Source organism: Thalassophryne amazonica, chromosome 20, assembly GCF_902500255.1.
Source record: "Thalassophryne amazonica chromosome 20, fThaAma1.1, whole genome shotgun sequence".
In the NCBI taxonomy this organism is placed as follows: domain Eukaryota; kingdom Metazoa; phylum Chordata; class Actinopteri; order Batrachoidiformes; family Batrachoididae; genus Thalassophryne; species Thalassophryne amazonica.
This window is the reverse complement of record NC_047122.1, coordinates 51960406-51974119: the sequence shown is the minus strand read 5'-3', so window position 1 is coordinate 51974119 and position 13714 is coordinate 51960406. Positions and strand designations below refer to the sequence as shown.

Genomic DNA, 13714 nt, shown 5'->3' with positions numbered 1-13714 from the left:
TGTCTAACCAGATCGTTACTCTGGATGGCATTTCCCTGATCTCTAGTAATACTGTGAGAAATCTTGGAGTCATTTTTGATCAGGATATGTCATTCAAAGCGCATATCAAACAAATATGTAGGACTGCCTTTTTGCATTTACGCAATATCTCTAAAATCAGAAAGGTCTTGTCTCAGAGTGATGCTGAAAAACTAATTCATGCATTTATTTCCTCTTGGCTGGACTATTGTAATTCATTATTATCAGGTTGTCCTAAAAGTTCCCTAAAAAGCCTTCAGTTGGTTCAGAATGCTGCAGCTAGAGTATTGACGGGGACTAGCAGGAGAGAGCATATCTCACCCGTGTTGGCCTCTCTTCATTGGCTTCCTGTTAATTCTAGAATAGAATTTAAAATTCTTCTTCTTACTTATAAGGTTTTGAATAATCAGGTCCCATTTTATCTTAGGGACCTCGTAGTACCATATTACCCCATTAGAGCGCTTCGTTCTCAGACTGCGGGCTTACTTGTAGTTCCTAGGGTTTGTAAGAGTAGAATGGGAGGCAGAGCCTTCAGCTTTCAGGCTCCTCTCCTGTGGAACCAGCTCCCAATTCAGATCAGGGAGACAGATACCCTCTCTACTTTTAAGATTAGGCTTAAAACTTTCCTTTTCGCTAAGGCTTATAGTTAGGGCTGGATCGGGTGACCCTGGACCATCCCTTGGTTATGCTGCTTTAGACGTAGATTGTGGGGGGGTTCCCATGATGCACTGTTTCTTTCTCTTTTTGCTCCGTATGCATCACTCTGCATTTAATCATTAGTGATCGATCTCTGCCCCCCTTCACGGCATGTCTTTTTCCTGGTTTTTTCCCTCAGCCCCAACCAGTCTCAGCAGAAGACTGCCCCTCCCTGAACCTGGTTCTGCTGGAGGTTTCTTCCTGTTAAAAGGGAGTTTTTCCTTCCCACTGTTGCCAAGTGCTTGCTCATAGGGGGTCGTTTTGACCGTTGGGGTTTTTCATAATTATTGTATGGCCTTGCCTTACAATATGGAGCGCCTTGGGGCAACTGTTTGTTGTGATTTGGCGCTATATAAGAAAAAAGTTGATTGATTGATTGACTGATTGATGCTCTGGACCGACGTATACGACAGCGTGTACCAGTTCCTGCCAATATCCAGCAACTTTGCACAGCCATTGAAGAGGAGTGGACCAACATTCCACAGGCCACAATTGACAACCTGATCAACTCTATGCAAAGGAGATGTGTTGCACTGCATGAGGCAAATGGTGGTCACACCAGATACTGACTGGTATCCCCCCCCAATAAAACAAAACTGCACCTTTCAGAGTGGCCTTTTATTGTGGGCAGTCTAAGGCACACCTGTGCACTAATCATGGTGTCTAATCAGCATCTTGGTATGGCACACCTGTGAGGTGGGATGGATTATCTCAGCAAAGGAGAAGTGCTCACTATCACAGATTTAGACTGGTTTGTGAACAATATTTGAGGGAAATGGTGATATTGTGTATGTGGAAAAAGTTTTAGATCTTTGAGTTCATCTCATACAAAATGGGAGCAAAACCAAAAGTGTTGCGTTTATATTTTTGTTGAGTGTATATATACGAGGTCTATTAGAAAAGTATCCGACCTTATTATTTTTTTCAAAAACCATATGGATTTGAATCACGTGTGATTACATCAGACATGCTTGAACCCTCGTGGGCATGCGAGAGTTTTTTTCATGCCTGTCGGTTACGTCATTCGCCTGTGGGCAGTCTTTGAGTGAGGAGTCGCCCACCCTCTCGTCGATTTTTTCATTGTTTAGGAATGGCTCAGAGACTGCTGCTTTGTTTGATCAAAATTTTTTCAAAACTGTAAGGCACAACTGAGTGGACACCATTCGATAAATTCAGCTGGTTTTCGGTAAAAATTTTAACGGCTGATGAGAGATTTTGGTCTGGTAGTGTCGCCGTAAGGATGGCCCACGGTGCCTGACGGTGATCTGTGCTTCGAGGCGGCAGCGGCTCGCCGTTTCAAGTTGAAAACTTCCACATTTCAGGCTCTGTTGACCCAGTAAGTCGTCAGAGAACAGAGAACGTTCAGAAGAGGTCGGCATGAGGAGTTTATTCGGACATTCCATTGTTAACGGATATTTTGTAATGAAAGAACGTGTGGGCAGAGTCGCATGTCGGGCCGGACCCGACCGCGGGGGGTCGCGACAGGAAAAACACCTCTGTTGGAAACCTTAACTGGCAAGTTGGAACATGCCCAAGCTGTTAAACAATTTCTCAGTTACTCACTTGTTGAAAGCCATCAAAAGCCGCCTGAATTTTACAAATGGTTTTCAACACGGAGGTGTTTTTCCTGTCATGGCACACACAGATTCTCCGAGTCGTCACGGAAACAACTCGGCGAATTTGCGCGCACGTCTTTCATTAAAAAATGTCCTTAAACAGTGGAATGTCCGCATAAAGTCCTCATGCCGGCCTCTTCTGAATCTTCTCTGTTCTCTCACGACATCCTGTGTTGTGTGTTGGGGGGGTTTGGCTGGACATTTTGGTGTTCTTTTCTTTTCTTTGCTCTCCAGGTGGTATGCAAACTGGTTTTTGTCTGTGGAGAAGGTGCTGGCAGAAGAGTCCTTCACCCTCATCAGCATGATTTACAGCACCTGTGGATGATGCTCACGTGCAAACTTAAAGACTTTCAGCTGAAGCAGATAATGAGATGGCGTTCTGCATTTAAGCCATGAGTGATTCAAGCAGAATTGCCGGGAACTCGACCTTGTGACGTTCGTTTGTGAGACGCTGAGGACCGCGCCTGGGTTTGACACATCGTGCCTGTGAAGGAGGACGGGTGAGGGACACATGCTGTCAGCACACATCAGAGGTGATTGATTGTCTGAATAAGTGTTAATAGTAATTTGGTATTTTGTTACGCAGTATATTTGAACATTGATGAGAATTGTGCAGCTCGCTTCTCACGGCCGTGGCGTGCGGACTGATGATCCTCCACCTGTTGTGAGAAGCTGCTCATTTACATAAAGCTTAAATTCAGACCTGAATGTGTTGCTGATAGTGTGTGCCTTTGAAGGATATTAGTTGTAGCTGCTGACTTACCTCACCTTTTCTATCCTTCACAGAGTCAGTTTGTCGTGTCCACCTGGGGGGTGTTTGGCAGTGAACGTGAGTCCAGAAGTGCCGGGCTTCGATCCCTTTGGGCGCTGGAGAGCGCGCCGTCCTTCACTCCGCCAGGCTTTGCGTGAGCACTGGTCCAGCCCTCTCATTGGATTTTCATTGTCAGGGAAATGGCTGAGCGATTGGAGCAGCGCTGAATCAAATTTTTACCAGAAACTCTGAGAGACAGCCAGGTGGAAACCATTCAGATGGCTTTCGGTGGGTTTTCAGTCGAGTGAGTATCCGAGAAATTGTGTAACAGCTGGGCATGTCACAACATGTCCTGTGAGACTTCCAACACGGACATGCTTTTTTTTGCGCGCCATGAGCGGCTCCGTCCCGACGTGCGAATTCCTCCACACATCTTTCATTACAAAATCTCCTGTAACAGTGGAATGTGCCGCAAAAGTGCTGATGTCCACCTCTTCTGCAATTTCTCTGGTAGTCAGACGACGTCCCGGATCAACACAGCCTTCACTTTGGAAATGATCTGGTCGTGTCAGCCTGTCGATGGCCGCTCAGAGCGCGGCGCGCCCTCCGCCGCTGTGGGCCGTCTTTAATCCGGTCATAACGCTCCTTAATCTGTGTGACGCCCAGAGCCGTCTGAATCTTCCGAATGGTTTCCACCTGGCTGTCTCTCACAGTTTCTGGAAAAATTTGATTCAGCGCTGCTCCAATCGCTCAGCCATTTCCCTGACAATGAAAATCCGACGAGAGGGGTGGGCCAGTGCTCACTCAAAGCCTGCCCACAGGCGAATGACACAACCGACAGGCGTGAAAAAACTCACGCATGCGCACGAAGGTTCAAGCTTGGCTGATGCAAGCGCACATGATTCAAATCCATATAGTTTTTAAAAAAATAAAAAGGTCGGATAGTTTTCTAACAGACCTCGTATATACACACACACACACACACACACACACACACACACACACACACACACACACACACACACACACACACACACTTTGATCAGTACATGTATAAATTTATATCAGTATAAACTTGGTCTTGTGCTTTCTGCCAGTTGAGATTGAGAGAAGTTAAAATGATTAACTACGTTGTCGAGTTGTGTTTTTGCTTCTTTTGGCACTTGCTCATGTAATGTTTTTTTTTTGTTTTTTTTTACTTTTTTTAACTCAAAACTCTTGTTTTGCTTCGCCATTGTTTGGTATATACTTCAACCAGGGTACATTTTATTGGCTGTGGTTATGTCTTTAGATATTTGCACATTGTTTTATGTATTTATTTCTGTATTTGACAGCCAAAAACCCTGGCCAGCCTCTCCACATTGTCTATGTGCCGTCACACCTCTCCCACATGCTGTTTGAGCTCTTTAAGGTACCGTCACCTGTAAACCTGAACTCACTGTCTGCACTGATCCTGTGCAGCTTCGAAAAGCTGCTGGCTGTTTAGATGTTTGATTGTTAGCACAAACTGGGGTTATGTAACATGTTTTTGCTCACTCGTTACATAACGCACTGTGCATGTTGCTGTCAGAACGCCATGAGAGCTACAGTCGAGGCACACGAATTGAGTCCAGCTTTGCCCGAGATCAAAGTGCGAGTGTCACTGGGCATGGAGGACCTCACTATTAAGGTATATAGAAATACTGCAGGGCCAGAATTTGTACTAACAGCAGGAGTGTGCAGTGATTTTAACATTATATTCATACATTCTGCACGATTAATCCCAGCGATTACTGTATATGCAGATTGCCGTTTTGCTTAGACTCGGTGTAATTTGTAGATGATGAGGGGACGAGTTCCCTGACTGTACATCTGTAGGGAGAACATCTTGATAAATGTGTCATACCCCTCCTGTGTCTGTAGATGTCTGACAGAGGAGGCGGAGTCCCGCTGCGGCTGATCGAGCGTCTCTTCAGCTACATGTATTCCACAGCTCCCAGTCCTGTCCACATCGACAACTCACGAAACGCACCACTGGTGAGACGAAGCTGTTGCGCTTCCACTTGAACACGACATCTTATGAGCACCAAAAATATAGATGCAGAACCTTTTTGCAGATTCTTGCACATCTGTGCAAGAATCATGCTGCTGAATGAGCATCTTAATATGCCACACCTGACAGGTGAACGGGATTATCTTGGAAAACATGGATTGTAAAAAATTTCTGCGCAAAATTAAAGAGAATTAAGACTGCTATGTGTGCACGCAGTCTTAGAGCTTTTATTCAGTGCTTGAAAAAAGGAAATTAAAAAAATGTTGGATTTCTGCTTTTGTTGAATATATACCGTCATGCTTTCCTATCTCCCTGTGAGTGTTGTATTCTTGTGAACATGATAACTCAAAAACAGTTTACAAGAGACATTTCATTCTTAAACAGTAGCCACCTTCTGGGAAGTAGATGATCTGACTACATTTTAGGGTTATTTTGTATTCATATTTGCATATTATTGTAGTTGAAGTGTTTTTCTTTCTTCTTCATCAAATTACCATTAACACAAAATGCTGTTAGGTTTTATACAATGTCTGCTAGAACCCCAAAATGCAGTCAGCAAGAGGTAGGTGGTATGTGCAAAACACAGGTGATTTATTGTCCAAACAACAGTCAAAAAGTCCAAACACTGACAGAAAGTGAGACGTGGGGAAAAGGGACCAAAAACACACAAAACTGGGTCACAAGGAAATGAAACAAGAAACACTTGGCGTGATACAGCAGCAAAGTCAAACTCTGGACATTCACAGGAAGCAGATTCGTGAAACAGCTGGCAAACGAACAGGAACTGAGGTGTGGCTATAATGCAAAAAGAACTGATGAGAAAATAAAAGACAGGTGTATGTAAAAGTCAAAGATCACAGACAAACAGGAAGGTGGCAAAAACCCAGTGGAAGATGAGAAAAGGAAAAAACATAATTAAACTACAAGAACCAAAATATAAATCAAAGTACACAAAAGTGAAAACAACCATGGAACTCAGAGGTGTAAAAAGTGTGACATAAGAGAAAACTCACAAAAAGAACAAACACATAAAAATAGGCAATCATACAACAAAATACAAACAAAAACAAAAGGCATGAACTCTGAACAGAAAAGCCTGAGCCTCAATTTCAATTCAATTTATTCACTTTATATAGCGCCAAATCACAACAGAGTCACCTCTAGGCGCTTCACACAAAACAATTCAGACAACAAAATAAAATGAATTAAAAGATTAAAAGCATAGTAAAAGAGTAAAAAAGTCAAAAGTGTAGTAACATAATATGCAGTATGTAATATGCCATCCAGTAGATGGGTCAAAATGCATAAATGGATGTCAGCGTGAATGACGCCCGGTTATATCACACTGTTGTGAGATAACAGAATTTTCAGTTTTGCAAATTACTTTTTTAACAAATGAAAAAAATTACATATTTTACAAATACACATTTATTTGTAAAAACCAACACACACGTTTTGGTTCATTTAACCAAGTTTTGTGTTGGTTAAATGAATAAACCAATCAGTAATCGCAGGCTCAATTTACCCATAATGCAGTTTGGCATCTGTGTGTGTTAATGTTCAATACTTCAGAATTAGTGCATTATTTTAAAATTAAAATATACGTGTTATATTTTCACTTTGTACAAATGACAGAGTTGACATTAATGTAGTTAAACTATCTGGATTAATTTGGTTTATAAATTAAAACCATAAGCCAAACCTGCTTTCATTTTCAGGACTTCAGCCTCACGGCTGGACCACTGTATGCTGTAAAGGGTAATGACTTGTTTTTATGCCGTGAGGTGGGGCATATAGCATCCGGGTTATCTGTCCGGCTGCAAATCGTTTGCCGCAACGTAGCTCGGCACCTATTGCTCGCAAAAACTTGATATTTGGTGGGTACGTGCCTTGGAGGAGTACTTTGCATGGGTTCGAAGGCCAGTCACCTTGACCTACTTTTGAAGGTCACCAGTGGTCACAACTGTCAAGTCCTTCACCGCAACGTAGCTTGGCACCTATTGCTTGCAGAAACTTCATATTTGGTGGGTACATGCCTTGGAGGAGTACTGCGCATGGGTTTGAAGGCCAGTGACCTTGACCTAATTTTCAAGGTCACCAGTGGTTGCATTTGTTTTGAAGGCTGATGAGACCGACGGTTTATGGTCACTGTTTGTCACATCCTCTAAATAAATGTTATGCCAATCTCCAATTTTTTCATTGTATATCCCAGTTTACATCAAACACATAAGGCTTTAACCAAATACCCACCCCATACAAGTACACATTACTGCACTTTGCATGGAAAATAATACTGTGTGCGGGGCATTTCGTGATGAATGTCTCTAGTTCTTTCTTTTTTCTTTTTTTTTTTGTAGCAGCCTGGCAGCCAGGCCCCTTCTGCTGGGGTATAGTTGAGCTCAGCTCCTCTTAGCTACCTCACTGCTGCAAAATACAGACAGGAGCCAACAGCGTTTATAAATGTTTTTCACTGTTACTAACTATATAAAAAAGCGTTAGCGGTCTAAAAGTTATCGGAACTAAACTTATCGGAAGCTAATTGGTCCGCTGATGGTTTTTGAAGTTAGCTGAAAAGCTAATCCGCTAACAAAAAAGTTTTCTTCAATAATTAGTGGTTAGCAGATTAGCGGAACTGTGCCTACCACTGGGAATTACAAGAACATAATCAATAGAACGCAACTGGGAAAAGAGTGTAACCAGGAGGCCATGGGGGAACAGAACACGGGGAACTAGGAACAAAGGAGAAACACAGACAGTGGAGAGACAGACCCCAGACAAAGACAGAGGATGACTCACAAAGAGGACACACCCGAGTGACAGAGAGTGACAGGGGGTAGGACATGGACCACAAGACACAGACATGAACGCAGGACCGGGAGTGCTCTCACACACTCACACACACACACACTCACGACAGAATGCTTTAAGACACCTTATATCCTATCTTTAAGACACAGATAGGATGTCATACACGAACATGCTAAATTGCACAAACCCTTCCAAATGCCAAAACTCAAGAATGCTTTAGAAGTGACATATTGTAAATATGTTTCATTGATAAAAAAAAAATATGATAAGACCTGAAAACTGACCTTTGCTTTAATCTTTTTTTCCTGTATTATGGCGTTTCTCTGGTCTATTTCATCATGTCAATGTGCAACTGGAGATGCACCAAATAATGGATACACAGTCGCTCCAATCACAGCCACAGAAGCCTGTGTGTGTGTGTCTTGGTGGCTTCCCTCACTAGTCCCCTTCTTACACAGTCACTTATTTCTTTGAGAAGTGTCTACTGTATTCATCTGCACTGAACAGCTCCAGACTGTAGACATATTCAGTGGCGTGAACACATTTTATTAATTATTCTGATTATACAAATTAGTACCATATTTTCAAGAGTATGAGTCACCTGTCAAAAAATGCCTGTTGAAGAGGAAAAGACCACATATGAGTCACATTGGAGGATAAGTTGCACCTTTTTCTGTGTTATGAGCTCTTTAATTTGGGATTTTTGTGCATTGTTGACATATATATTTTTATTACTGGCATTTATTCTTTTATATTGGAGTTTGTTTTGTTTAGTTCTTTGATTTTTGGGAAAGTTCTATATAAATAGTCATTATAATTACTGTTATTAATAACATGTGAATTTTCAGTATACAAGTCGCACCGGAGTATAAGTCGCAGGGCCTGCCAAACGACTTATATTCCAAAAAATATGGTAATTAATTACCTGAGTTCAACAGATCATTCGAAAAACATTCTTTCCGGTGTTTTTAATCTATTTTAATGCAGCACTTTAACAACGGAGCCTGTAAAGATATTGTAAATGTGTTATTTGTCCGTCCCTCAGGCTGGGTTTGGCTATGGCCTGCCCATCTCCCGTCTGTACGCCAGGTACTTCCAGGGAGACCTGCAGCTCTACTCTATGGAGGGTTACGGCACTTCAGCAGTTATATACTTGAAGGTAAGAATCGCGCCACTTCCATATTTTTTGACGGGGCACTTCAAAATATGTATTCCGAGATTTGCAACTGTCAAATATGAAAGATATTTGATCTTTTTTAACAGAGTTATGAGTTTTTGAAAATTTGTTCAATGTTAAAGGATAGGGATTTTTCCAGTTTTCCAAGATTTTTCTTGACTGTGAACTTTGACCTTGAAAAGTGAATAATTTCTTGCATATCAGGATAAATCTTCAGTTTAAAAAAATCATAACGGTATATGAAAACAAACAAACGGGGCGAAAACATAACGTCCGCCCAACTTTGTTGGTGGAGGTAAAAATAAACCTGAAGTCCAAGCCACTGAAAATGTGGACAAAAGTCTAATATTGTCTAAACGGTGGCACATGCAGAGTAATTACAGACGGTACAACTGATGTGTGTCACGCTGTAAGTCACATTTGAACACATGATCCATGTTAGAAGACAACATGATCTTTGCTCTTACAGATTTCACAGTCTTCATTACAAGCACAGATGCAGCATGGAAAAGTTTTTTAGGTTTTTTTTCCCCTGTTTTCAGGCTTTAATATATCTCCCGATTCACCTGATTGTGGGCAGTGTATTGGCACCGTGTGCATCAGAAGCTGTTCATAAAACATCAGTTCTCCACTTTTAAATTTGTATTCCTCCAGGTCTTCAGATCTGCTGGTGGTGGGTCACCCTGTCACATTATCGAGGACATTCAAGGACTCAGAATTCTGTGTTGAACTTGAGCTGGACTTCTCCTGAACGTCCTTAGTTACAGAGTCCGAGGACCCGATATTTACTCTAAAGAATTTGAAGGCTCAAGTAGCTCAAGTAGTTTTGTAGATACAGACATTTTAAAAACCATCATCCACAGACCAGTTGTGCGCTTTTCCTCTTAAGAACTACAAGGTAATAGTATCTGGGTGTATGAAGACAGCAAGAGCTGTGGCAGTCTGACCTCTGACCCCAGTGACCTTCACCAAAAAGAGTGACCCGTGGCTGACCTCGCCAGGGTAATTGTGGAATCCACCAGTGTGTGTGTGTGTGTGTGTGTGTGTGTTCATTTCAAATCAGTTTTGAAAATCAACCTCATTGACCTTTGCAAAAAAGGGCAGTTTCAGGGTCACATTTGGTAGAAATCAGCGAAAGAATCAGGATGGAGTTGGCCAACAGACAAACAGGCATGACTTTTCCTGTTGGCAAAGTCAATTTAATTCAATTTATTTTCATTTATATGGCACCAAATCACAATAAAGCTGCCTCAAGGTGCTTCACACAAGTAAAGTCTAACCTTACCAACCCCTAGAGCAAGAACGCAGGTGACAGTGGTAAGGAAAAACTCTCTCTGAAGATTTGAGGAAGAAACCTCAAACAGACCAGACTCAGACGGGTGACCCTTTGCTTGGGCCAGGCTACCGACACAGTTGACCTGACAAATATATAGGAAATTTTTTCGACATCTGCAAAATGTTTTCAACATCGGCAAATTTGACAGCTAAGCTGGAGTGGTGGGAGGCATCTGATGAAACATCGTGAAATGACTGAAATATACGTCGGTGTTAGGAGGATCCACATTGACAGTTTGGCTCTTGTCCCCAGGCCCTGTCCTCGGAGTCGGTGGAGAGACTTCCCGTATTCAACAAGTCAGCACTGAGGCATTACCGGGCGAGCACAGAGGCTGACGACTGGTGCCTGCCGAGCAAGGAACCGAAAAAACTGGGAAAGCAGGAGCAAAGTCACACATGATGAACCAAAAGGAGGCGCGAAGACACAAACACAAAGATGTGCAGCGAGAAGGTGGGTGGTGTCAGTGGACTCACAAAATGTTTGCAGGATGTTCTCGGACCTAGACGAGGTTGAAACCTGCTCAACACGCCGCTGCGTTTGACAAGTCATGTCCCTTCATCATTACGACGGTTGGTGTAAAGAGTCTCTCAGTAATCCTCAGTTTGCCTCACGTTTAAACGGATGACACTGTGAAACAAAGAAGCTGGCTGTTTTTGTGTTTAACAATTAACCTTTTGACATCCTGACGATCCGGACTTTGATAAATATAATTGCAGAGTAAAGTTACATTATTAGCCTTTAAATGTATTCTTATCAACGGTAAATCAGGTTTCAGTCTAAATGTGTGACAGCATGAACAAAGCAAAGTCCACTCTGCCACATTTTGCTTATTGGGGCATTTTTGTTACGTTTTTATGCTGTTATGATGCAACATCACTTCCACAGATAACAGCACTGCTGAATTTCACTGCCAGGATTCTGTGTTTTTGAACTTCTTTCCTTCCTTGTGCCTTCACCTTGAAATTTTAAAATCTTGTCAAATCCTGAAGACTGACACGGTATTTGTTGCACTCGTTAATATTACGTTCAGCTGAAGTTCCTCAGTTCAACACAAAAGTTGGATGTCTAAATGTGAGTTGTCAGTTTTGATTTTTTAAATTCTATTTGGAAAAATGAGATCAGCTGCTCTGGAGTTGTAGAATCATAGTATTGTAGTATATTTGAAGTAAATGTAATACTTCTGATACAGTTTTTGAGATTGAACTTGAAATCATTTATAGTGTCGTTCACACTAAAGCAGAATAAGATGGCAGAATGTAAATGATTACTGCAATTTTTTAAGTTCATGTACCCAAAAATACGCTTTGGCTAGCTTAAAACTTAATTTAAGTTAAATGAACTTTCAATTTGAGTAAAACCAATTTAAATTATCACAATAATGCAACATCATTAAAAAGCAGGTAACAGTGTTACAGGATGATGCAAAGAAGCAGTTTGTTTTAGAGTTTGTATGTTCTGGAATCAAACAATAAAAGGAAAATAGCAGCCTCTGAGATAAGCACATTTATGGGTGATTCTTAGACTACGGGCACTTATTATGTCCTTTGATCATATTGTATGAAAAACAGAAAAAAGGGGAAATTTCACACTTTTATAGTTATCTTTACAATGAAAGTGTGTTAAGAAATTTGTTCTAGTAGTCTATGATGACTTTTTCACCTTTTTTCAGCATCATTATATGCAAATATTGCCGTTTTCTGCTTGTCTAATGTTTTAAAATATCTCTGAATAAAATATCAGTAAAATAATCAAAACATAATTGGGGGATTCAGTGTCATACAACTGTTGTGATTTTTTTTAAACAAAATGTAGTTGTCCCACACTATTGCCGTAATTTCCACCACAACACTGTAATGTCCCTTTAAATAGTTTGTATGAAAGATTGTTTGGGTAGTTTCTGTGGAGATAAACAGTGACATCAGAGCACATGTATATAGCGCCAAATCACAACAAACAGTTGCCCCAAGGCGCTTTATATTGTAAGGTAATGGTGTGGTGGAAATTAAATTTACAAGGCCAATAGTGCTCGTAGTTAAAGAATCACCCTTATGAAAAGAAAGTAGTGTTTTGGGAGTGGATCATGTTCTAAGATTTGAAAGTTGTTGGATCACATCCCAAGTACTCCTGTATGTCAAGCGAGAACAAGGTGACCTATGCCGGCCCTAACCAACATGGCACCCTAGGCAAGACTTTTAATCGCACCCCCCACAAATAATTCATCATATTTTTGTGGCGAGCTGCATGGTAGAACAAAGACCAAGCCAGAGCTTTTTCTCTTTTCTTCTCTTTGCCACAAGAAGGTGTTATTATTTTTACACACAACAACACAGAGACAGTTGCAGTCATCAAACATACTACACTTTACACTTATGGTAACAGCAACATGATACTCAACCAAACTGTCTAAACCAATTGAACTAGAAAACAGAACAAATCAACAATACTAACAACACTGTTAAACTAACATGAACCACAATAACAACACATAAAATCCCAAACTCCCATAATGCATTGCAGCACAACAATTTACGTTCTTAGTGACCAGCCAATAGTTTCCTCCCGCCAAAGTGTCTGATGAGCCCTTCCGGGACATTACACCAGTCTGGATGCTAAGACTGTAAACTGTCATGCTGCAATTATGGGAGTTCAGTACCATAAGTGTAAACTGTAGGATGTTTGATGACTTCTGCCATTTTCTCTGTCACTGTAAAAATAACAGCACCTCCTTGTGGCAGAGTGCAGAAAGGACCAAAGCTCTTCCTTAGTCTTTGTTCTACCATGCAGCTCGCCACAAAAATATGATGAATTATTTGTGGGGGGTGCGATTAAAAGTCTTGCCTAGGGTGCCATGTTGGTTAGGGCTGGCATAGGTCACCTTGTTCTCGCTTTCACCAACACCCATCATGGAGGGCCACAGTGAATAACAAATCTGAGTTGATAATAATATAATAAGGGCCTTTATTGTCATTGTACATGCATACAACACAATTTGTCCTCTACATTTAACTCATCCTAATTAGAGTTAGACACAATCCACCCACTAGGAGCAGTGAGCAGCCACAGTCTGGTGCCCAGGGACCAACTCCAGATGTAGAGACTCCGTCTTGGTCAGGGGCAGACCCTAAATAAGCACATTTTTGATTGTGGGAGGAAACAGACACGGGGAGAAAATGCAAACTCCAGGCGGGAAGTGATCCCAGGACCTTCTAGATGTGAGGCAACAGTGCTAACCACTAAGCCGCCATGCAGCTGATATACAATGTGATGCACAAAAACAATC

At 41.5% G+C, this 13714-nt stretch overlaps 1 protein-coding gene across 1 annotated transcript in view; it reads left to right on the top strand.

Annotated features, from left to right (window-relative positions):
- pdk4 (pyruvate dehydrogenase kinase, isozyme 4) overlaps positions 1–11626 on the top strand; it is a 46550-nt gene extending 34924 nt beyond the window's left edge. The window contains exons 7-11 of the mRNA XM_034161230.1: positions 4416–4492; positions 4652–4750; positions 4984–5097; positions 8967–9080; positions 10687–11626. Coding sequence (XP_034017121.1) covers positions 4416–4492; positions 4652–4750; positions 4984–5097; positions 8967–9080; positions 10687–10833 — 551 coding nt within the window. The 3' untranslated portion in view covers positions 10834–11626. The remainder of the gene's footprint in view (positions 1–4415; positions 4493–4651; positions 4751–4983; positions 5098–8966; positions 9081–10686) is intronic.
- Positions 11627–13714: the final 2088 nt, after the last annotated feature.